Source organism: Rhinatrema bivittatum, chromosome 10, assembly GCF_901001135.1.
Source record: "Rhinatrema bivittatum chromosome 10, aRhiBiv1.1, whole genome shotgun sequence".
Lineage (NCBI taxonomy): Eukaryota > Metazoa > Chordata > Amphibia > Gymnophiona > Rhinatrematidae > Rhinatrema > Rhinatrema bivittatum.
The window spans coordinates 84,725-109,725 of record NC_042624.1 but is presented as its reverse complement, the minus strand read 5'-3'; the positions used below and the strand labels follow the sequence as shown (position 1 = coordinate 109,725).

The 25,001-nt window shown below is 48.0% G+C and overlaps 1 protein-coding gene across 1 annotated transcript in view; it reads left to right on the top strand.

The window, feature by feature from the left end:
* LOC115100326 (nucleoprotein TPR-like) overlaps positions 1-25,001 on the top strand; it is a gene marked incomplete at its 3' end in the record, with an annotated part of 228,078 nt that overhangs the window by 121,903 nt on the left and 81,174 nt on the right. The window contains exons 23-26 of the mRNA XM_029618746.1: positions 11,532-11,684; positions 14,609-14,725; positions 20,544-20,747; positions 20,975-21,159. Coding sequence (XP_029474606.1) covers positions 11,532-11,684; positions 14,609-14,725; positions 20,544-20,747; positions 20,975-21,159 — 659 coding nt within the window. The remainder of the gene's footprint in view (positions 1-11,531; positions 11,685-14,608; positions 14,726-20,543; positions 20,748-20,974; positions 21,160-25,001) is intronic.

Below are 25,001 nucleotides of genomic sequence, written 5' to 3'. Positions count from 1 at the left end.
TCCGGGCGCTGCCGTTTGGTCTTGCGACAGCTCCCCGCACATTCACGAAAGTGATGGTGGTGGTGGCGGCGCTGCTATGCCGGCAAGGTTTCCTGGTTCATCCTTACCTGGACGATGGGCTGATTCGCGCGAAGTCCGAGGGTAAGTGTCGACGGGCGGTGGCCCGGGTCCTACAGATCTTGCAGTCTCTAGGCTGGGTAATCAATTTTGGCAAGAGTCAACTGATACCGACCCAGACCCTAGAATACCTCGGAGCTGGATTCGTCACGACACAGGGCAAAGTGTTCCTGTCCCAGGAACGCAGGTGCAAGCTACAGTCTCAGGTGAGGCGGTTGCTGTCTCTTCACAGTCCTCGGGTCTGTGATTATCTGACGGTCCTGGGTTCGATGGCTTCAACGCTCGCCCTGGTTCCCTGGGTGTTCGCTCATTTGCGGCCGTTGCAGTCGTCCTTACTATCCCGATGGAAGCCGGTCTCGGAGGAGTTCTTCCTGCCTCTTCCACTCGAGGGCCAAGCGAGATCCAGCCTGTACTGGTGGCTCGATTCCAAGCATCTGTCCGGTGGAGTGTCCCTGCGGGTACCCGATTGGACGGTGGTGACCACGGATGCCAGTCTCTCCGGTTGGGGAACAGTTTGCCTAGGGAGGTCGGTCCAGGGGCTGTGGTCAGCATCTCAAGCCCAGTGGTCTATCAACCGACTAGAGACCAGAGCGGTCCGTCGGGCTCTACAAGCCTTCTTACCGTTAGTACGGGGAAAGGCGGTCCGAGTACTATCGGACAACGCAACCACCGTGGCCTACATCAATCATCAAGGAGGGACGAGGAGTCCACAGGTGGCTATAGAGGCGCAGCTCTTGATGTCACGGGCAGAACTAAGTCTCAGCAACATCGCAGCCTCCCACATTGCCGGGGTCGACAATGTCCAGGAGGATTTTCTCAGCCGTCACAACCTCGATCCCGGAGAGTGGGAATTGGCGGACGAAGCGTTTCTGCTCATCTGCAGAACGTGGGGGGTGCCCCACATGGATCTGATGGCCACGTGGCACAACGCGAAGGCTCCGCGATTTTACAGTCGGCGTCGAGAACGGGGAGCAGAAGGTGTTGACGCGCTGGTGCTTCCTTGGCCGACGGATGTGCTGCTGTCCGTGTTTCCCCCGTGGCCGATGATAGACAAGATTCTTCGGCACATAGAATTGCACCCGTTCAATGGGATCATGGTGGCACAGGAGTGGCCACGTCGTCCATGGTTCGCAGATCTCATTCAGTTGTCGGGGGCGACTCCCTTTCGTCTCCAGGGGTTCGCGGGGCTCCTACGTCAGGGCCCCGTCTGTTTTGGAGGATGCGGATCACTTCTGTCTCGCGGCATGGTTTTTGAGAGGAATTGCCTGAAGAGATAAGGTTACTCAGATGCGGTGATAGCCACGTTGCTGAGGTCCAGAAAGCAGTCTATGTCCCTGGCTTATGTCCGTGTCTGGGCGGTTTTACGTCCCTGGCTTATGTCCGTGTCTGGCCGGTTTTTGGAGGATTGGTGCGTGAAGCGGGGGGTGGATCCCACTTCCGCTTCGGTTTCAAATATTCTAACGTTTCTTCGAGCCGGTCTGGCCAAAGGCTTGGCGTGCAGTTCTCTACGGGTCCAGGTGGCAGCGCTTGGTTGTTTGCGGGGTAAGGTCCGGGGAACCTCCCTGGCCCTTCATTCGGATTTCTCCCGTTTCCTTCGGGGGGCTAAACATCTCCGTCCTCCATTGCGTCCCCCCTGTCCGTCTTGGAACCTTATCTGGGTTCTCTCCGCCTTAGGCTCGGCCCCGTTTGAGCCCTTGAAGCGTGCAACTACTAAGGACCTTACGTTGTGGGCGGTATTTTTGGTGGCGATTGCCTCGGCACGGCGTGTTTCGGAGTTGCAGGCCCTGCCCTGTAGGGAACCTTTCTTGCGTATTTCCGATTCAGGAGTATACTTGCGGTCGGTACCTTCCTTTCTACCTAAAGTGGTGTCGTTTTTCACGTAAATCAGTCAGTGGGGTTATCTGCGTTTGCGGTTGGGGAGTCCCCTGATCCCCAGTTAAGGGAACTGCGGAAGCTGGACGTGCGGAGGTCCCTTCTTCGTTACTTGGAGGTTACTAATCCGTTCCGGGTAACAGACCATCTTTAGTTTTGTTCTCGGGTCCAAAGACAGGGGCCGCTGTGTCCCGCACGACGATCGCCCGTTGGCTCATGGAGGCCATTGGCTCAGCGTAATTGGTGTGGAGAAAACCGCTTCCAGTGGGTCTTCGGGCTCACTCGACTCGTTCTCAGGCTGCGTCCTGGGCGGAAGCTTCTCAGGTGTTGCCTCAAGAGATTTGCAGGGCGGCTACCGGGAAATCATTGCATACTTTATCAGGCACTGCCGGCTGGATGTCCGGGCTATAGATTCCGGGGATTTGGAGAGAGGGTGCTCCGAGCGGGACTCTCTGCTTCCCACCCTTGGTAACTTAGCTCTTTTACATCCCAGGTGTCCTGGACTGATCCTGGTATGTACAGGGAAAGGAAAATTAGTTTCTTACCTGATAATTTTCGTTCCTGTAGTACCAAGGATCAGTCCAGGATCCCGCCCACAGGGCTTCGCTGAAGTAACGGAGAGTCCGCTCATAGTTGTCTTAGTTATTCTGATCGCTTGTTTAGCTCTCCCGGTTGGGGAGTCCGGTTCCACTAGGAGTTCTGGTGGTAGGTTTTGGTTTGGAAGTGAATTTTCTAGCCAGTGTTGTTGCTTGGTTGAGTTGCTACTTTGATATTACGTAAGACTGAGGGGGCTGTGACTGGCACAGCGTCATATATGACTCACACCGACAAGTTTTGCTCTGTCTCCACCTACTGGTGCGGAGTCACAACCCAGGTGTCCTGGACTGATCCTTGGTACTACAGGAACGAAAATTATCAGGTAAGAAACTAATTTTCCTTTAGCGGTTGCAGGCCGACAGAGGCTCGTCGGTGAAGGCTTTAGCCCTATTCATCCCCCCGTAGCCGGGACTCATTTCTGCTCTCAGCCAGGGAGGACTGTGCTCGGGTAAAAGTTCCTGTTCGTACCCCAGATCAGTCCAGACAAGTGGGTTTTGCATCCTTACTAGCAGAGGGAGGCAGAGAAAAACTTTTCAGGCACTGCTGCTTAACTGAGAGTGCCACCTGCAGTCTCTCAGTGTCTCTCTGTTTCCAGCAGATGGTAGAGGTGCAAACCTGCAGTCTGAATTTAATTAAAAAAAAAAAAAAGTTTTAGGATAGATTAGCTTTAGAAGAGAATTCAGAAGTGAAAATTGTGCTCCAAGAGGTGTTGGGTTCCTTTGTGAGTCATCCTTCTGGTGAGCAGGGCGAGCGAGGGGTTGGAAATCCCTGACTATGCTCGACCCTTGTTTTCCATGGGGAGGGAAAGCCAGAGGTCCTGGTTCCCTCGCTCTTCCTGAATCTCTCTCACTCAGACCAGCTGTTTGCAAGAGCCAGGAGCACCCAGAAACAGGAAAGCATAACTTCCTTTTGTTTTTCTGGGCTGCTTGAGGGGAGGGCAGTTTCTTAAAAAAAAAATATATTGAAAGTGTTGGGTAGGCCTGCTCTTGGCAGCAGCAGACAGTCAACTCAACATCGGGGTGTGCAGAGATCTATGCAGCTCTTGCAGTTTTTCAGCACCCGGGGCTAGGACAGCGTCTGCATCATCGGCCTTTGTTCGCTCCCTTGCGGGGTTATTTATTTTTTTTTTTTTACCATGATCATATCACTGGTCTTGCCGCCTCCCTCGGAGTGCGGGAAAGTCTGGGGGGGCCTTTTCTGTATTGGCGGTGCCTCTGGAGGCGAGGGAGCCTCGGCAGAAGGATCAGCTGGCAGACGCTGCACCCATGCGGCAGGCCTTGCACAAGAGGCCTCAGGGGTGAAAGATGACGGCCATTTTGGCTCCACGTGGCAGGAGTCTTGACATAGATAGGGAGTGCAGAAATTCCCCTCCCTCCCAACTTTCTCCAGTGCACCAGGTGTCTGGAGAAAGGTACAGAGGTGCCAGCGAGACTAGGGGAGGATCTGGCAACTGCGGTGGAGGGGGATTGCAAGGGATTTTGTGGTGTTATTGCATGAGGCCTACCTCGCCAGGAAGGAACTGGCGTGTAAGCGGCCGGCCACCCAGAGATCCCAAGGCATGGCTAAAAAGTCTCAGACATGAGGCGCCTCCGACGTCAAGGGGGCATTTTGCATTCTCGGACAACACGATGATGGTGGCCTATATCAATTGGCAGGGCGGAACGAAGAGTCGCTTGGTGGCTTAGGAGGTTCAGGAAGTCTTTGCCTGGGTGGAACTTCATCTAGCAGCACTAGAAACCTCTCATGTGCAGGTGGATTACTTCAGCTGACAACAGCTGACCCCGGGGGGAATGGGAGCTGTTGGCAGTGGCCTTTGCACTCATTCGGCACAGGTGGGGCAAACCCTAGTTCATTCTCATGACAACAAAGAAGAATGCTAAGGCCAGCTGCCGGAGGGAGTTCGGCTCTGCAGGGATCGACACCCTGGTTCAGTCTTGGCCAGGGAGGCTCCTGCTGTGTTTTCCCCCTGTGGCTGCTCGTAGGTCGGGTGTTGGATATCATCGAACAATATCAGGGAAGAGTGATCCTGATAGCGCCGGAGTGGCCACGCCATCTGTGGTTTGCAGATCTAGTGCAGCTAAAGGTAGATGGGCCCATCCGGTTAAGACACCTGAGGGGGAGTGTTCATTGGGTACCCATCTTTTTGGAACAGGCAGATCAGTTCTGTCTAGCGGCCTAGCTTTTGAGAGGCATCGTTTCCACTTGAAGGGTTATTCAGAGCCGGTGATTACTACTCTTCTTCTGGCTAAAAGATCCTCTGCTTCTTTGGAGTATATCAGAGTTTGGAGAGTGTTTGAGACCAGGTGTTGGGGGTCCATGATGCTGATCCTTTGCAGGTGAACATTGCCCAAGGTTTGGCTTTTTTGCAAGAGGCCTTGTCAAAGGGTTTAGCCTATAATTGTCTTCGAGTCCAGGTGGCAGCCTTGGGTTGTTTCAGGGGGAGATGTACTACATCTCATCCAGATGTAGTACGTTTCCTTAAGGTAGCGAAGCATGTTTATTTATTTTATTTAAAAACTTTTCTATACCGTCGCTAAGTTATATACCATCTCAACGGTTTACAAATAGGCACATAGACTAAGGTAAGTAAATGTAGGATATCTTACATTCTAACAGGTGCCAATAAAGTTCGGTTACAATTTCATAAATAAAATCATTATTTGAGTAATGTTGGTCAAGTCCAGGTGTATTATTGAGTTACTATCGCTTTGAAATATTACTTCTTAAAAGTAGGATTGATTAAATTCATTCTCATCTGCATTACCCTGTACTTTCATTCTCTCTACCCTCCACACTCTTTAGTGAAGGCTTTTTAAAGAGCCATGTTTTTAGATTTTTCTTAAAAGTTTTGAGATTATTCTGTAATCTGAGTTCGGGGGGCATTGTGTTCCATAGTATGGGCCCAGCCAATCATAAAGCCCTTTCTCTCACTTGGGTTAATTTTGCTGACTTTACTGAAGGGATTGTTAGTAGTGCTTTGTTTGCTGAGCGGAGGTTTTTTTGTGGAACGTGTACTCGTAAGGCTGTGTTTAGCCAGTCTGCTTCTTTATCATATATTAGTTTGTGTATGGTGCATAAGGCCTTGTATTTTATCCTGTATTCGATGGGTAACCAATGTAAGTCTGCTAGAGTTTCGGTTATATGGTCCCTCCTCTTTTTTCCCGTCAGTATTCTGGCTGCAGTATTTTGAAGTATCTGGAGTGGTCTTATCGATGTGCTTTGGGAGTCCTAGTAAGAGTGCGGTGCAGTAGTCGGTGCTAGAAAAGATAAGTGTTTGCAATACTGTTCTGAAGTGGGCAGGTGTGAGTAATGGTTTCAATCTTCTGAGGACCATAAGTTTTGCGTAGCCTTCTCTTACTTTTATAGATATGTGTTGCTTCAGGTTGATTTCTGGGTCCATTATTACTCCCAGATTCCTTACTTTTTCAGCTAGCTCAATTTTTTGGTTATTTCTTAGGGTTATTGGTGTTTGGATGATTTTAGTATGTTTTCTCTCAAGGTGAAGGAATTCAGTTTTGTCAATGTTGATAACCAGTTCCATCTGGTTTAGTAGTTGTTTAATTATGTCTAGGTACATGTTAGCTAGACTTAATGTTTTTTCAATTGTGTCGTCTATTGGTAGAATTAATTGAATGTCGTCTGCGTAAATGTAATGTATTATCCCTAGGCCTGCCAGCAGATGACATAAGGGTAGCATATATATGTTAAAGAGGGTAGCAGACAGCGCTGAACCCTGAGGTACTCCTGTTTCAAGTTTAAATTTTTCTGATGATGTGTTTATCTGGACTTGTGTGTCCTCCAGTCCATAGGATTTGTCTGTCGTGGAAACTTAGTTTGGTTCTTCGAGTGCTGTGTGGGCCTCTCTTTGAGCCTTTGAGAAGGGCTTCTTTGAAGGACCTTACCCTGAAGATGGTGTTTGTGATGGCGATTTGCTTGGCGAGATGAATTTCAGAGCTCCAGGCCTTATTGTGCAGAGAGCCTGTTTTGTGAATTTCCAATAATGGTGCCTCATTGCGTGCTGTTCCTTCCTTTTTGCCCAAGGTCGTGTCTGCTTTTCATCTTGGCTAGACGGTGGATTTGCTGGGGTTTTTACACCTGACATCTGATTCTCCCCATGCAGGGGGACTTCATCTTTTGGATATTTCAAGGTGACTAATGGATTCTGAAGCTCAGACCATCTTTGTGTTGTTCAGTGGACCAAAGAAGGGTTGCAAAGCGACAAAAAGTACTATTGCTTGTTGGTTAAAGGAGGTGATAATTTTGGCCTATATTTGTAAAGGCGAGTCGATCCCTGAGGGATTGTGGGCGCATTCCACTAGGGCTTAGGCGGCCGCCTGGGTGGAGTGTCACTTGGTGTCACCGCAAAAGATTTGTCAAGTGGCAACTTGGTCCTCTTTGCACACTTTTACTAGACGGTACCATTTGGATGTTTCCTTTGGGGAATGTGTGCTGCGTGCAGGTCATTCGGGATCTCATCCAGTGTAGAGGGGCTTGGGTACATCCCACTTGTCTGGACTGATCTGGGTATGAACAGGAAAGGAAAATTGGTTCTTACCTGCTAATTTTTGTTCCTGCAGTACATAGATCAGTCCAGACTCCCGTCTCATTATGAATATTTTTTGAAAGACTTTTCCTGCTTCTGGATTTTGCTGGTGTTGCAGAATTTGTGCTGCAGAATTAGGAATAAGATTGTCCATAGTTCTCAGTTCTTTGAGACTAGAAATTTTCTCTCTTTACCCTAGTTCAGGGTTCGGTTTGATTGGGAGTTCCAACTTATTCCTCGGTTCACTTTAGAGGGAGAGATCCTTGGAGTTTGGGGCTAGACTTTTATTTGGCAGGATATAGCATTTAGAAAACAATTCCTATCTCTAACATCCTGGTTACTAAGCACCAGTTTTCAGTAAAAGTTCTCTACCATGGGTGGTAAGACATACCATAAACCTTAGCCTGCTTAGTATATTAATACTTATGGATAACTTAATTACCCTTGGTCTAGGCTTTACGGCGAGACCTTTCCCATGTGTCTCATCAGGGCCCTTGCTGTTTTAAAGAAGGTGATTGAAAGTAGGATGTGGACTACAATCACCATGGCTAGAGCAGGTAAGGCATAAGACAGTATATAGTCAGTTTCTAAAATCTTCATCTCTGAAATCATAATTGTAGTCTTAGTCTACAGACAGTTCTACAGTGTGAGAGTCTTTTTAGCATAAAAGATATACCAGGTTTTTATCAGTTGATTTCATGGGTCTGAAACACATCTAAGATTTCTACCTCTGTGGGAAACTGGTCTGGTTCTAGGTAATATAAGGACATACCCCCTATAGTAACTAATGAGTTCTTAGGTACGTTGACTAAAGAAACATTACTGGGTAAAGGAACCTTACTGTTAACATCATGCTTGTTATAGAAATAAAAGGTTTTTTCAGAGGGGTGCTAACTAACCAAACATTATTTACAATAGCAGCCTTGGTTTCGGAGAATTCATCATATTTTGTCATGATAATCTTGATCAACCTCGCAGTGGATGGACCTCTTCGTCTGGGTCACCTTCCACGCTTCCTGCATCAGGGTCCGGTATCTTTCACCCAGGCCGATCACTTCTGTCTTGCGGCCTGGCTTTTGAGAGGCACCGGCTGAGACGGCGTGGATACCTAGAGGCCGTTATCTCGACCCTACTCAAGGCTAGAAAGACGTCTACCTCCATCTCCTATATCAGGGTATAGAAAGTTTTTGAGAACTGGTGTGCCTCCATACCTGTTTCTCCATGGACCGCCTCGGTGGCTCAAATCCTATCTTTTCTTCAACAGGGACTGGACTAGGGTCTAGCCTACAACTCGCTGAGAGTGCAAGTCTTTGCCCTAGGCGCTCTACTTCGTCAACGAGAGGGAACTTCTCTTTCCTCTCACCCGGATATCATCTGATTCCTCAGGGGGGTGAAGCACGTGAAACCCCCGGTCCACGCTCTTTATCCTTCGTGGAGTCTCAATCTCGTTCTCCGAATCTTGGTTGGACCACCCTTTGAACCCATGCGTTCCGCAACCCTCAAGGATATCACTCTCAAGACGGTTTTCCTGGTAGCTATCTGTTCTGCCCGCAGAATCTCGGAGCTTCAGGCACTCTCGTATAGAGAGCCCTACCTTTGTTTTACGGTTTCGGTAGTTTCCTTGTGCACTGTGCCTGCTTTTCTGCCCAAGGTGGTTTCCGAGTTCCACTTGAATCAGGTGATAGAGCTTCCGTCCTTCTCAGCGGACGCATCGGCGGATCTACGTAAGCTACATGTCAAGCGAATCGTCATTCGCTTTCTGGAAGTCACTAACGATTTTCGCTTGTCGGACCATCTTTTTGTTCTCTGGCATGGTCCGAAGAAGGGGGCCAAGGCATCAAACTATCATTGCTCGCTGGCTGAAGGAGGTGATCTCGGTGGCCTACATTGGAGTGGGTCGACAACCTCCGGCAGATGTCAAGGCTCATTCTCTTCAAGTTCAGGCTGCTTCCTGGGCGGAGATGCAATTGGTCTCATTCCAGGAGATTTGTCGAGCGGCAACCTGGAAATCGTTATATACCTTTGCTTGTCATAGTCTACACATACAGTCAGCTACTTTTGGCTCCTTTGGCTCTAGGGTCATTCGAGCAGGGCTTTCCGGGGCCCACCCTACGTAGGGAAGCTTTGGTACATCCCACTGTCTGGACTGATCCTGGTACGTACAGGGAAAAGAAAATTATTCCTTACCTGCTAATTTTCGTTCCTGTAGTAGACGCCCTCCCTGACTGTTTATTGGGTTTGGGATTGCCTCTCTGCTCAAATTGTTCTTCAGTGCCTTTTTTTTTTCCTTTGGCTGGCTAATGGTTCATTCTGCAAGTTTGTTGTTTGACACTGTTTTGTGCCCATTGCACACTGTTATTTGTTACTTAGTTCTATTGTTCTTGATCCATCCTCGTTTTCCTCTTTGCTTTGATATACTCCATACTGAGGATTAGTAGAGGGTACACTACCTTATAAGGAAGCCTCCTTCAAAGTTCTATTTGACTCCATCTGCTGGAAGGGGGACATAACCCACTGTCTGGACTGATCCTTGGTACTACAGGAACGAAAATTAGCAGGTAAGGAATAATTTTCTTATACTGGTCTGTGAACTGTCGTGAGTAATTGCATGTTTCCAGGAAAGAACGTAACTCTTTCAGAGTGGCAGGTGTTTTTATTTTTTGTAAGGCTTCTATCCTTTTCTTTTTTGGGCATAATCCCTCTGCTGGAACTTCATATCCTAAGTAATTAAGTGACTTCTTACACCACTGTTGTTTTGAGAGAGACAGTTTGGCTCCTGCCGCCTGTGACTGGGCCAAAACATGATCAATCTCTTGCAGATGCTCCTGGAAGTTGGTATCCTTAATTAGGATGTCATCCATATATACTAAGGTGCCCTTAGCATCAGCATCAGGTAATGCTTTGGGTAGGAAAATGTTGAAGTCAGCTGGTGAATTTAGATACCCAAAAGGAGTTCTGCTCCAGGTGTATTGTTTCTTCCCAAAAGAAAAGGACAGTTTATATACAGATCCTTAGGTTCTACAGGGACTGTCCAGAACCCTGACGTTAAATCAAGACTGGTGAAATATTCGGCTCCCTGAAGTCTGGTTAAATTCTGATTCAAGTGGGCCATGGGCACAATTTTGTTCAGGTTCCTGTATTCTATAGCTGATCTCCATGTGTGTTCTTTTTCAAGATGGGCCATATGGGACTGTTAAAGGTACTGTTACACTGTCTGATAATTCCTCTTTCTTCTAGGGTATTTAAGATTTCTTGCGCTGACTTGTAGGAAGCTAGTGGTATTTTGTATTGGTGTATGAAAACTGACTTGCTTTTGGGGTCTGTCTGCACTTGTGTAATATGTCAGTCAGGCCGCAGTCCTAGGCATCGATGGCAAAGATCTTTATATAGCAGTTCTTTTAACTGATCTCTCTCTGCTGGGCTCCAACAAACATCTGCTTCCATGAGCTGATTGTTTACTGTCTCCTTGAACTCGGGGAAGGGTTAATTCAGAGCTATCTCCATTCGCTCTTCTATCTCCTCCGAGATGGAGTCTGATCTGAGGTAATGCTTTGGACTCCTTCAGCTTGGATGTCATCTGTTTCATTTCTGTCACGCTCCCTTGACAATAGGAGGCAGTCGTTTTCCAGTTGAACGTTAGCTTGATCATCATAGGGCCGAATAAACTGTAAATTGAGAAGGCCTTTAGGCAACGTTTTGCACCACTCAGGGGAATCTTCTCCAAGGCCTACCTCTGGGTTCCCAGGTAATTTACCTATGACTGGCAGGTTTAGCTCTAAATCAGGGAAGGATTCACCAATTAGGGAACCTAGGAGCTCCTTGTCTCTGAGTGCAATTCAGCTTGAGTGGCATTTGTCACGAACAGATACAGTACCATGTCAGACACCTCTATACAAGGTGTGGCTCCCATAGACAACCCAGATTCTAAAAATCTGGTGTTTGGTGAGAAGAGAGGCAATTTATCTAACATTTGTTGACCTTTGGCTATTCTGATTTTGAGGAGATAATTTTATACACTGCTAGGGATGTATACTTTTTCAGCGCTCTCATACCTGGTATAGTTAGCTAGGACAGATGCTAAAGCAGTATAGACCAGAATAACTGGGTAGACTGAATGAGGCAGTTGACTTTATTTGTTGGAGTCTACCAATGTTACAAATTATGAAAACTTAAATTTATGCACCATCTTCCCTAGAGGGAAATGCATTTTTCCATTGATATCTTCACCCATTCCCTTGGTTTTTTTTTTTAAAGGATGACTTAAAGTTAGCTTTCTTCTTGTACTATAAAATTTAAAAAAAAACTGTATTTTTGTTTTTCTAATAGAATGGATTTTCATTTTTAAGATGATTGCACTGGAAAATATATTACCCTAATTTGATTCTATTTTCTTCTCTCATAGATAACTGAGGAGGCCCAGACCAACATAGAAAGCCGTCTGAAAGATTCTGCTGAATATCAGGCTCAGCTAGAAAAGAAACTGATGGAGTCTGAGAAGGAAAAGCAAGAACTCCAGGATGAGAAGCACAAAGCTGTGAGAAATATGGAGGAACAGGTATGGGGGTTTTATGTATTGTACCCTAAGAAGACTGTTAAGGCTTTAAACATATTTGATTACTAGCATAAGGATCTGACAGAAATGATGGAGAAAAAAGGCATTTTCTCTTGATCTAGCCAGACTAGTCCAGATGAATGAGTTATGCTCACCAATGAGTAAATGAAGACAGAGGCTAATAGGTTTGTTGATATCACTGCTTATAGGCTTCTGTGCTGACTTCAGCCTGCCAGTATTCTGTTTCCAGCAGATAGTAGGCAAGAGCTAATCAAATAGCCTTGAGACAGCAGGTTCCAACATGAGACAGCAGGGAATGTTGAAGTGGTTGCATGTGTGCCCTAGCCCACGGTACTACCTCCAGTATTGCCACCATCAAACCGAGGACTTAAAGATAGTTCCACATCATCGGGCATATCGTGTTCATCAACAGACGCACTTGGGACATCAACGTCCTTATCCAAGTGATCATGAGGAAGACCTTGCCCTGCTTGGTGTCAAACCGGTCTCCCAGATATTCCAAGGACTGGGAGGGTTTGAGACTTTTTGTTCAGGTTTACAACCCGAGCTCCTGAAGCAGGGAGGGTCACCCTGTTGGTCACCTGGAGACTCTCTTCCACAGACTTTGCCCAGATCAACCAATTGTCCAAGAATGGGTGCATCAGGATTCCCATTTTTCTCAATGCTGCCACTATGACCACCATAATCTTGGATAATGTTCTGGGGGCATTGGCCAGGTCAAAGGGCTTTGCCTGGAATTGATAATGGTGACCCAGTACCGCAAAGCGTAGGAAACGCCTCAGATAGGGCCAAGGAGATTAAGAGTGCTCCTGATCGTATGGCCATTAACACGGAGCATAGGGTTTCCATGCAGAAATGAATCACTCGTAGATGTCAGTTGACGCTCTTGAGGTCCAGGATGGAACAAAAGGAACCTTCCTTCTTAGATACAATGAAACAGGAGGAATAACGCCCCGTATTTTCCTGGGGCGCAGGTACTGGGATTATAGCCCTCATCCTGAGGAACCTTAACAGGGTAATCTCCACTTCCTGCTTCTTGTGCTGGGAGTGAAAAAGAGATATCATGAATATGTCCTGAGAAGTGCTGTGAAATTCCAGCAATATCCTTCTCTTATGATCTCCAGTACTCATTTGTCCGAAGTGATCTCAACCCACCGTTGGTAGAAGAGGGACACTCAACCCCCTATCTCCTCATTCCAAGAGTGGGGTCAGCAAAACTTCATTGGGAGGTTCGGGACGAACCTGAACCCAAGTCTGACCCTCTCTTGGGCTGCTGACTCCGAAAGGACTGAGACCTCTAAAATGTCAAGTTTCTGTAGGGGCGAAAGCATTGGGAACCTCTGGATCAACCCCTCATGGGTGAGGGGCGCTGTAACCGCTTTCTCTTATCTTCTGGTAGCTGGGGTACTGGAGATTCACCCCATTTCCTAGCGTGTAGCCAGATGGACTCAGGACCAATGGGTATTGTGCTCTCCTGATAGCAGATGGGAAACAGAGCCAGGTTTCAAAGCTGACGTCACCCTTACATATACCCGTGCAGCAAGCGTAGCTCTTCAGTATTTCTCAGTCTCCATAGCAGATGCGGACACTATCCAAAAGAGAATTGTGTAACATTTACAACAAGAAAGAAGAAAGAGAATTTACCTTTTAAGAAGAGAGCCCCGCTTCTCCTGCAGTGAAACCTAAGGGTTCCCTCCCACAGTCGAGACTTTCCTGAGGTGATTCTCGATATCCCTCAGAGGTGAGCCTTGGTCCGGCAGGCGATTCCCGGCGTGAACTTAGCCCCCAGGGTGGCTGAAAGGCAGCTGGTGCAGATTCGAGCGCAGCGGTGAAGGTATTCCCTTCTTCCCCCACAGCTGGAGAATGCCCGGCACGCGACCGGTAAGCGCCGAGACCAGGTAAGGTAGAAACCTTTACTTTTAAGTCTCCGGTCTCCAAGGCTCAAATAGACGTACCGATCTTCCTCCCAATGAGATTTAAAATCGGGTTGAGCAGCCCTCATTTGGCTAGACCCCGATTCGGTGCGAGGGTCCACACACGTGGAGACCCTCCAGGGGGGTCGCCATCTTGCCATCGGGGTCGTCTGTGCCATTTTCCCCTCTCGACCGACGGTACGCGTGGGGCAGGCTGGAGGGCCGAGGCGCCTAACTTGAGCACGCCCATAAAGGCACATGCTTAGCTATGTACACAACTGAGCCGTGCGCACAGCTGCACGCATAACTGTGCCGCGCGCATAACGGCACGCACATCTGAGTCGGACGCACAAAATCCGTAGCCTGTGCGCACAACTTCTGCTCATAACTTCTGCGCATCCGGTGCGCACAACTAAGCGCATCCACGCGTATACCTCCACTAACGGATGAGTTTGAAGCTCTACACGTGCACAAACAATGGCACCGCCATCCAAGAAGGGCAGAAGAGCACATAACCCACTGGTCCTGAGTCCCTCTGTCTACACTAAGGAAAATTAAATTATCAGGTAAGTAATTTCTCCATTATTGTTGCAACTGGAGAGAGACAGCTTACAGTTTTGTTTTAGAGTAGTAGGTAATGCCATCATTAGCATGGGATTTGAATGAGAGGATGATATACTGTAGCAGAGTTATTGATGTTCATTTGGTTTTCATGTCTCTTATATTAGTTGTTTGCATTTATTAGTCTTTCCCATGCTGCCCAGATTCATTTATCATTAATATATTCAATCTTATCTGGATGTTAGATTAATGTTCTCTTATTTCTGTAGTAGATATTGTCATTTGTATTAAAAACCAGGGCCATTTTCTATGTAAAACATATTTAGACTGTGGCTTTACATTTCACTTAAATAACCAATGTTGGAAAAATGGCCTTTGAACTGTATGTTAGTCCCTGGAGGTCTGCTCATTTTGATTTGTGTTTTCCTATAGATGGCAGAGCTGAAGAAGAGTCTCATGAGCTTGCAAACAGAGCTGCAGGAAGCTCTCCAGAGGGCAAACTTAGCCGTAAATAATGAGCAGCAATCCAGGCGGGACTGCCTGGAGCAGGTGGGTTCTGATCCTACAGCATCTTCGGCTTGGTGACTCTCTTCAGTAGTGTATGTTCAAGCATTTCTTCAAAGCTCTCGATTCTGATGTTGGGTGCTCATGTATGACCACTGAGAACTTAAATATGATTCATTTCCATTTTATTTCATGAGAGACTTCCTATCAAATTAAAAAGACAATTTGTTTTCAGTCCAGGCACATTTAACTTGTGGAATTTGCTGCCAGAAGATGCATCAAGGGTACTAGTATAGTTGGGTTTAAAAAAGGTTTGGACAAGTTTCTAGAGTGCATGTCCTTTAACAATTTAGCTAGATAAATTTGTGCATCACCACATCTTAATTCTAGGAATAAGCAACAGGGGATGAATCTCCATTTTATGAATTCAGGATGCTGGTTTGAATGGTCCATTGTTCTGACCCAGCCTTGCATTTCATGTGTTCTTATGAGAATTATGCTGCCCCTGGTCTAAACATGGAAACAGGAAAGGACCACTTGGCCCATTCAGTGAACCCATTTATGCCTGCCTACTTATTTTTTTTTTATTTTTTTTTTTTTATTTGAGTTTTTCACGGAAGTTCGTATCATGTCGGTTTACATAAAACAAGGGGTGAGCAATACATTATAACGTACATAACTATAACATGAGAGTATAAAATACAAAATATAACAAATTATAACAAGTGCGCAGAATAAGAAGTTACAATAAAACAGGGATGATTCTAACTGGGAGTAGAAGAAGAGGATGATAGAAGTTTAACAAGAAGTAGAACGTTGCAGTAGTTGGTCATGTCTGTATCAGTTTAATGGGTGATGATCAGTCTTGCTGTATTTGGTCCTGTCATAGGGCTTATTCGATCTGTGGTCTCCCTCTGCTGCAAAGGTCCCTTTCCTAGCGTGTAGCAGGACCAATGGGATCAGATTTCAATCTGATGTTAGCCCTAGTACACATACCCCTGCAGGAAGTGCAGCTCTTCAGTATTTTCCGTCTCCATAGCAGTTAGGGACTATCTGCATGCTCTCACAGCGTTAGAACAATTTAAATGGAGAAACACCAAATTCAGAAGAAAACTTATCTCTACAGACTAGCCCCGCTCTCCTGCGGTGATACCCTCGGGTCCCCCCGTCGAGAATTCCCAAGGTGATTTCCGTGGTCCTTCGGAGGTAAGCCTTGGTCCGGCGGCCAATCCTCGGCGGGGACCTAGCCCCCGATTTCGGGCGCGGCTGAGAGGCAGCATGTGCATCCTCGAGCATGGCTGTGAAGGTATTTGCCCTCTCCCCCCGCGGCAGGAGACTGCCCGGAACAAAACCGGGAAACGCCGAAGACAAGGTAACGTAGAAATTTTCTTCATAGACTCCGAGGTTCGAGGAGTCGCACAGGTCGCCGGCCAGGACCAGTGCCGCCGGGTTGATCTGCCCTAACAGGACCAGGCCCCGGTTAGATCCAAGGGTCCTCCCACGTGGAGACCCTCCAAGGTGGTCTCCATATTGCCCCCGTGGTCGCAGTCGCTATTTTGGCCCTATTCGCCTCTCTGTCCGCTGTCTCGATCTGGGCGCACAAAATACATGTGCGCATAAAGTTACACGCACAAGTGCCGTGCGCATAAGTGCGAGGAGGCCCTGGGAGATCCAGTCCAGGGCCAGTCACACCCAGGGCCGAGTACTAGCTCTTGATTGAGTACCCCGACCTAGCAAATTCCAGCGGGACACCCCGTCAAACGGGGACCCCCAGGGACACAGCAACCCCTAGCTTGGACCCAGCGGCCATCTCATGGGTGGAATTCTTCAGAGGCCTACATACCTTCGTTCACATGCAGACGGAGCCTCTGGCAAAACAGCCACAGCCTCCACCAGAAGACCTTTATGCCCCAGGCCCCTCTAGGTCCAGACAAATGTTTCCACCACCCAGCAGTCCCACATATGGGGACATGGACAACTGAAGAGGAATCAGAACCCCTAGAAGAGGGGGAACTCCCCCCGGGGACAGAGCTTCACCGAACCATGAGACACTTCTTCACCACGGACGAGCTCCCAGGCCTGGTCACCCATAGCCTGAAGGAGCTTGCTTTCCCGGGCACAAGGTTTCGGGGGAGCCTAAGACGAATCCCCTACTAGAGGGACTTCGCCAGACCTCTCGCTATTTCCCTCTGTTACAAGCCGTCCAACAGCTAATTGACCTGGAATGGAGTGCTCCATAGTCCACATTCAAAGGGGGACGGGCTATGGCAGCCATGTACTCTCTGGACCCGGCGGCCAAAGACCTTCTGACATGCCCAAAAGTGGATGACATGGTCTTCGCGGTCTCGAAGCACACTACTATCCCAGTGGAGGGAGGTGCAGCGCTCAAAGTTGCTCATGACCGCCGTCTGGACTCCATCCTTAAACAGTCCTTTGACGTCGCCACTATGTCCCTACAAATAGCAGCCTGCTGCACTGTGGTGACACGTGCCTGCCTATCACAGACTAGGAGCAACACCCCTGTGGAAGCCATGGAACCAGCAGTATCATTCCTTGCAGATGCTGCTTCTGATCTGGTGTGCACTGCGGCCAGAGGAGTGTCATCAGCTGTGGCAGCCAGGGGAGAACTCTGGCTCCGAAGCTGGTCGGCCGACGCATCTTTCAAAATGCGACTCACAAGGAAGCCCTTCAAAGGATCCCTCCTGTTCGGCAGTGAACTAGAGAAACTGGCTAACAAATGGGGCGAGTCCCCATTGCCGCGACTACCGGAGGACAAGAATAAGAGAAGCCGGCGACCCTTCCCTCGATCTTCCGGGGCAGAAATTCACAGTGCTTCAATCCCTACAGAAACATCAAGCACCTCGCCCTACAGGCAGGAACCAGTCCTTTCGGAACAAGCACAACAAAAGGGGAACCAGCTCGGGCCCCAACCGCACCCCACAATGAGATTCGGCCGACCCATCAAAAGGAAGAAGCCATAGGGGGAAGACTTGCCCTATTCTACCAAAGATGATAGAGATAACTTCGTACAAGTGGATCCTAACCATCATTCGAGAGGGATATACTACCTGGACTTCCTCCAAACCCCTCAGGACAAGTTCGTGGAATCCCCCTGCCACGACTCCTCCAAGAGGATGGCAGTGGAAGCTACTCTGGCCAGATTACTGGCCCTAGAGGCCATAACTCCAGTGCCTCCACAACAAATAAATACTGGACACTATTCCATTTATTTTATCGTCCCCAAGAAAGAGTGAAAGTTCAGGCCCATCCTGGACCTCAAGTCGGTCAACCGCTTCCGTATGGAAACCCTACGCTCCGTAATAAGGGCGATACAACTGGGAGAGTTCCTCACGTCCCTAGATCGGTCGGAAGCTTACCTATACATTCCGATCCATCAGGAACATCAGCGCTTCCTTCGTTTCAAAATCCTGGACCGTCACTACCAGTTCTGGGCATTACCCTTCGGGTTAGCCACAGCACCCTGGACTTTCACCAAGATCATAGTGGTGGTGGCGGTAACACTGAGGAAGGAAGGAATACTCGTACACCCTTACCTAGACGATTGGTTGATCAGGGCGAAATCCCCAGAGGAAAGTCGCCAGGCAACCAGCAGAGTCAAGACTCTACTGGAGAGCCTCGGATGGGTGGTCAACACAAACGAGTTGTCTGCAGCCCTCACAGACTCTGGAATACTTAGGAGTCCGGTTCGACATCAAGGAAGACAAGGTCATCCTGACACAGACGAGGAGATTAAAACTGATGAGCCAGTTACGAACCCTGCTGAGCGAACCTTGCCCCACAGCATGGGATTACCTACAAGTCCTTGGTCTCATGGCATATGAGCTCGTGCCCATGGTACTGGAAGTAGTACCATGGGCACAAGCTCATATGAAGCTCCTACAGTGCTCACTCCTATCGCGATGGAGCCACTGTCTCAGAACTACACCATACGCCTACCGCTCCCGGGCAAAGTTTGAACCCAACTACGGTGGTGGCTACAAGACGGCCACCTGTGCCAGGGAGAGAGACTATCCTCCCTGACCTGGATCCTGCTCACCACGACGCCATCCTACGAGGATGGGGAGCACACTGCGAAGAGCTAACCGCCCAAGGGCAGTGGAACGCAGAAGAGTCGGTATGGAACATCAATTGCCTAGAAGCCCGGGCAGTCAGACTAGCCTGCCTACGGTTCGGTCACAGACTCGGAGACAAAGCGGTCAGGGTAATGTCGGACAACGCCACAACAGTGGCCTACATCAACCATCAGGGAGGAACCAGAAGCTAACAGGTGTCTCTGGAAATAGACCCCCTAATATCATGGGCGGAAGGGAACCTCCAGGAGATCTCGGCCGTCCACATCGTCGGGAAAGACAACATCACGGCAGATTACCACAGCTGAGAAAGTCTAGACCCAGGAGAATGGAAGCTGTCGACCACAGCATTCCAACTGATAGTGAACCGTTGGAGAACACCAACCATGGACCAGAGACTCCTCAGTGCAAGTGCCTCTCTGAACCTCCGCGGGATAGGGAACCGCTGGTGATTGTTGAGGATGGGATTCTCCTGCCTCTCCCGCCGAAGCTGCTAGGAAATTAAAAAATGGCCGCCGTTTTCGCGATGACAGGGAAAACCATAGTACTAGACCCCCATCAGCTGTGAGGCTCGACCTACCAGTTCAGCCATGCTCAACACAGATCCCCGAACGCCATGCAGCATTTGCTGCACACGCACGCTGTTCCTCCTTGCACCTGTGGAACCACTAGCACCTCAACGGCAAGCAGGGGAGCAGTCCTTCAGTGGCACAGAGGGACTCTCCTCCGCAGGCAGAGATGTTGCAGAAAAACCCCATTGCTGAGCTCTACAAGCTATTAAGGTAGCTCCCGCCATGGAACCTCGATGCTACACAGATTCCTCTAACTAGTTCCTTGATCCCTTTATTTTTACTCTCTGAGAACAAATAAAGATATATAGAAACCAATACTTTCCTTTGGTGCAGAGATTCCAATTCAAGGAGCGCAGGCCACATGACAGATCAGAAAACAGCCAAGACCACTGGCTATATCTGTCTCCTTTCGCCAAACTTAGCAACCCAGCCCAGGATAAACCAAATAAAAAGGGTACCTCCCTGCTCCACTGGGCTTGCAGTGCGGAACCGCTAGAATGTTCCACCACTGTCATGTGAGGGATGAGGAATATGGACCACCAAATGTCCAGCTCACAGACCTCCGGACCGAGCTATCAGAAGGGTCAAAAGTCCCTGCTTGTCGGCCTCAACCCAGGAGCAATGGCCCCACCAGGACCTCACAACCCCCTGAGAGGATTGTCTTACAATATTATTTTTTTTTCTCTCCAGACACTAGGTTTTACACCATCTACCTTGCTGGAGACAAAGAAAATACTGAGAGAGACCGGCGGTACACTGGGCTATGTACAGTGTCTGTGAAACTTTCTCTGTCTCCATCTGCTGGCAGGGAGGCAAAACTCAGGAAACCGACTGATCTGAGTATGTACTGGGAATAGGAAATTATCAGGTAAAATGTAATTTTACCATTTGGCCCTGGGATTTCTGCATTCCAAAGTGCTGATTTTGTAGTTTGTTGTTTTTTTTACCTCCTTTTTCCAATTGTCACTTTCCTACCACCCCTCATTTCACTGTAACAAGGACATAGTCTCATTAGCCCCATTTAACTGTGATCTGAGACCCCTGATTTTACTCACCAAGGGAGACCAGAAATTAGAACTCAGCTGTATTTGTTGTGGTCGACTACTGCTTGTATTTCTACATCTATTGTACGGGAGAAACTATCAGCAGATGAAATGCTCAGAGTAAATGATTTTTAAATTTCTGTGGTTTGTTCATTAGGCCAAGATTGCTACCGAAGCTCAGAATAAGTATGAGCGAGAGCTGATGCTTCATGCTGCTGATATTGAGGCTCTACAGGCAATTAAAGAACAGAGTTCTAAGGTCACCTCGATGCGCCAGAAACTGGAAGAGGCTGCACGAAAGGCCGAATCCCAATTACTGGAGAGCAAAGCTTCCTGGGAAGAGTGTGAAAGAATGCTAAAGGTAACCATGACTCATCTGAGACACCTAGGTGTAAGCTTCCATACTCTCCTCCTCCTCCTCCATGGAAATTCAGCACTAAAGAAGTCTAATATGTGTTGCTGATTTGGAGAGAGAGAGAGACAGAGAATGCAAAAAGATTATTGTGTGTAGGATAGCAGCTTTGAGCAGTCCCACCTGAAGAGCTTTTGACCTCTGAAATTGTTGAGACAACTCTTGATTGTTCCTAGGATGAAATGGCCAAACACAAATCTCGCTGTGAAGATTTGGAAAAGCAGAACAGGTTGTTGCATGAACAGATAGAAAGCCTGAGTAACAATGTGGTGACTTCTGTCCAAGAAATCATCCAGAACCCACTTAACGTCTCCCTCAATGAGGAAGGCAAATCTCAAGAGCAAATCCTAGAAATTCTCAGGTAAGTTGCTTTATTTCTGGTTATCCCTCCTAACCTATTCAGTGTGCAGCAATTTTATCTTTTTTTGTTTGTTCAATAGTATGTAGATTTTATGGTGGTAGAATCCTGCATTTTGGCATCATGCAGCTGTTTGCTTGTAGTGAATTGTGTTGTCACAGGGCTGATAGATCTGGCTTCCAGTCCAGACAAATGGGTTATGCCCACTGATTAGCAGATGGAGACAAAGATCAACAGGCTTGCTGATCTCCCTTCTATGCATTGTGTTGAGCTTAGCCTGCTGTCTCTAGCAGATGGTAGGCGAGCAGCATGTGCTGTGTCTAAGGCCTGGTTAGGCTGGTTTCAGAGGAAACCATTTTGAAAGGGTGGCTTTTATGGTGAAAGGCATAAGAACATAAGAAATTGCCATGCTGGGTCACACCAAGGGTCCATCAAGCCCAGCATCCTGTTTCCAACAGAGGCCAAACCAGGCCACAAGAACCTGGCAGTTACCCAAACACTAAGAAGATCCCATGCTAATGATGCAATTAATAGCAGTGGCTATTCCCTAAGTAAACTTGATTAATGGCCGTTAATGGAGTTCTCCAAGAACTTATCCAAACCTTTTTTGAACCCAGCTACACTAACTGCACTAACCACATCCTCTGGCAACAAATTCCAGAGCTTAATTGTGCGTTGAGTGAAACACAATTTTCTCCGGTCTTAAATGTGCTACTTGCTAACTTCATGGAATGCCCCCTAGTCCTTCTATTATTCGAAAGTGCAAATAACCGAGTCACATCTACTCGTTCAAGATCTCCCACTTTCAGTTGAGCACAGTCCTGAGAAAGAATTGCTTGATTCTAAAGGCAGCTCCTGAGGTGAGAGAATTTTCTACCACCTTTGGTTGAGTAGGACTTAACCCAGGGGGTTTTGAGTTCCTGGTGTTAGGACTGGTTTGTGTCATCCCCCTTCCCCCCCCCCCCCCCCCCCACACACACACACACACACCCCCCTCTTCAGAAAAGAAGAAGAAAAGGGACACTTTATATTAGACCATAAGCCTTGCCCTATACTAGGTCAGACCAAGAGTCCATCAAGCCCAGTATCTTGTTTCCAACAATGGCCAAACAGGTCACAAGTACCTGGCAGGATCCCTAGGGCTAGATATGCTGCTTATTCCAAGAATAAGCAGTGGATTTCTGCAATTCTCCCTTAATTGTTAATGGACTTTTCCTCCAGGAACTTGTCCAAACCCTTTTTAAACGCTGCTACACTAATAGCTTTCACCACATCTGGCAACAAATTCCAGAGCTTAATTATGCGTTGCATAAAAAGATATTTCTCTTATTAGTTTTAAATATATTACCCAGTAACTTTATTGTGTGTCCCTGCTCTTTGTTCTTTTCAAAAGAGTAAATATTTACTTGTTCCATTCCACTCATTATTTTATAGACCTCTATCATATCTCTCCTCAGCCGTCTCTTCTCCAAGCTGAAAAGTCCTAACTTCTTTAGCCTTTCCTCATAGGGGAGCTGTTCCATCCCCTTTATCATCTTGGTTGCCCTGCTCTGTACCTTTTCTAATCCTGCTATATCTTTCTTGAGATGTGGTGACCAGAACTGTACACAATACTCAAGTTGAGGTCGCACCATGGAGCAACACAGAGGCATTATGATATTCTCTGTTGTATTCTCCAGTCCTTTCCTAATAATCCCCAGCATTCTATTTCCTTTCTTGGCTGCTGCTGCACACTGAGCCGAAGATTTCAACGTATTTTCAACGTTGACACCCTAGATCCTTTTCCTGAACGGTGACTCCTAATGTGGAACCTTTCATTTTGTAGCTATAATTTGCTCTTGTCTACATTAAATTTCATTTGCCTTTTGCATGCCCAGTCTCCTAGTTCTGCAATGACCCCTTGCAATTTATCGCAAACCTTTGATGATTTGACAACTTTGAATAATTTTGTGTCATTGGCAAATTTGATCCTCACTTGTTGTTCCCATTTCCTGTCATTTATAAATATATTAAAAAGCATCAGTCCCAGAACAGTTCCCTGGGGCACTCCATTATTCACCTTTTTCCATTGGGAAAATTTACCATTTAGCCCTATTCTCTTTTCTACCTTTTAACCAGTTGGCAGTCTACAATAGGACACTGCCACCTATCCCATGACTTTCTCATTTCCTAAAAAGTGTGTCATGGGGGCCTTTGTCAAATGCTTTCTGGAAATCCAGATATACTATATCAGCTGGATCATGATGGCCATCAACCGCTCACCGGCTATTTTTCATGGCGGTGTCCGGTTTTTGCTGGTGCCCTCAGTGCCCACGAACCATGTCGATTACTGATCCGCATGAGGTCTGTATCCTCTGCCTCAAGATGTCGCACGATGTCTGAGAGTGCCATCCGTGTGACCAGATGACCCCTAAAGGCCGTCGTGCCCGACTGGGTAAGATGAAAAAGCTTTTTGCCAGAAAGTTTGATCCATCTACTCCGGCATCGGGGGCGTCGACACCTAGAGGCCAAGGGGAGCCGTTAGATACGCCGTACCTCTCTACCCCTCTGGTGGGTCCCTATCGTAAGAGAGGAGCCGGAGATAGGCTGCCTCTGGTGTCATCGCACTTAGACATCAGGATCTTCACCTTTATCAGCTCCTGGGAAAGACAGGGCCAAGCACCGAAGGAAGTCCCACAAGCATCACTGTCACCATCGGCGCATAGCTCTGGGACTGGTACAGCAAATGCAGCTGCCATTCCACCACCCCGTGGGGAAGAGGCACCATCTTCTATCAGACCCAGGAGTCCAAGGTGTTCCCCACCGGTAGTGGTGTTGGGCACTGAGCCTCCTTGGGGGTTCGAAGAGGCTCTGGTGACTCCACCTCCTCCTTCTCCTTCTCCATCCATGTTAACTACAGCGGATTTTCAGGAGGAGTTGGACCGCAGGGTTCAGTGGGCAGTGCTCTGAAGGATATCGAGTCGCCGTCGGCACTGGGCCCCGTGCCGGAGCCTGCGTCATCTCTTGGCACCCCTACTAGAGCATCTAGACATCCTTCTGGGCGTACCTCCAACACAGCCGGTGCCCGGGGGACCATCGGTTCCCTAGCAGCCACCGATGCCCCCTCCGGAGTGATTCCCGTTATTGGGTCCTGTGAGGAGGAAGAATCTGTGTGGCCGAAGGTGCCCTCTGGGGCCTTAGTACCATGGCCGGGGCTCCCCGATCCCGCCTCTGGACCATCGGGGATCCCAATGCCATTGATGCCCTTGTGGCTGTCGGTGCCATCAATGCCCACAGTGCACTCGATGCCAAAACTGAGAGGCTTAGGCAGGGACCCTCTACGCGGGTCTTGTAGGAACCCCCGTATGATCCCTGGGAAGATGACCTATCTGAGTCTTCCTCGGAGCATTCAGACAACCTTCTATTCAAGCTGTACCTGCCGATGAGAGGTGTCCGTCTCCCCCAGAGGATCTTTCCTTTGCGGGCTTCGTCCCGGCTATGGCCGAGGTCATCCCATTCCAGCTCCTCACTGAAGAGGACACTTGGCACAAAATGCTAGAGGTCCTCCATTCCCTGTACGTACCAGGATCAGTCCAGACTGCTGGGTTATGTCTCCCCTCCAGCAGATGGAGTCAGAGAGAAAACTGAACGCACCTCCCAGATATACTGGTGTGCCACCTGCTGTCCTTCAGTATTTCCTCTGACTCCAGCAGATGAGAGACATAACCTGCGGTTTGTCCTGGCTAAATTCTTTTCAGGTGTTTTCTCCTCCTTTTTTCGCCTAACTATCTAGGCTGTCTAGCTCAACTGTGTTTTCCATAGTTTAAAAAAAAAAAAAAAAAAAAGGGAGTGTTTTATTTTTTATG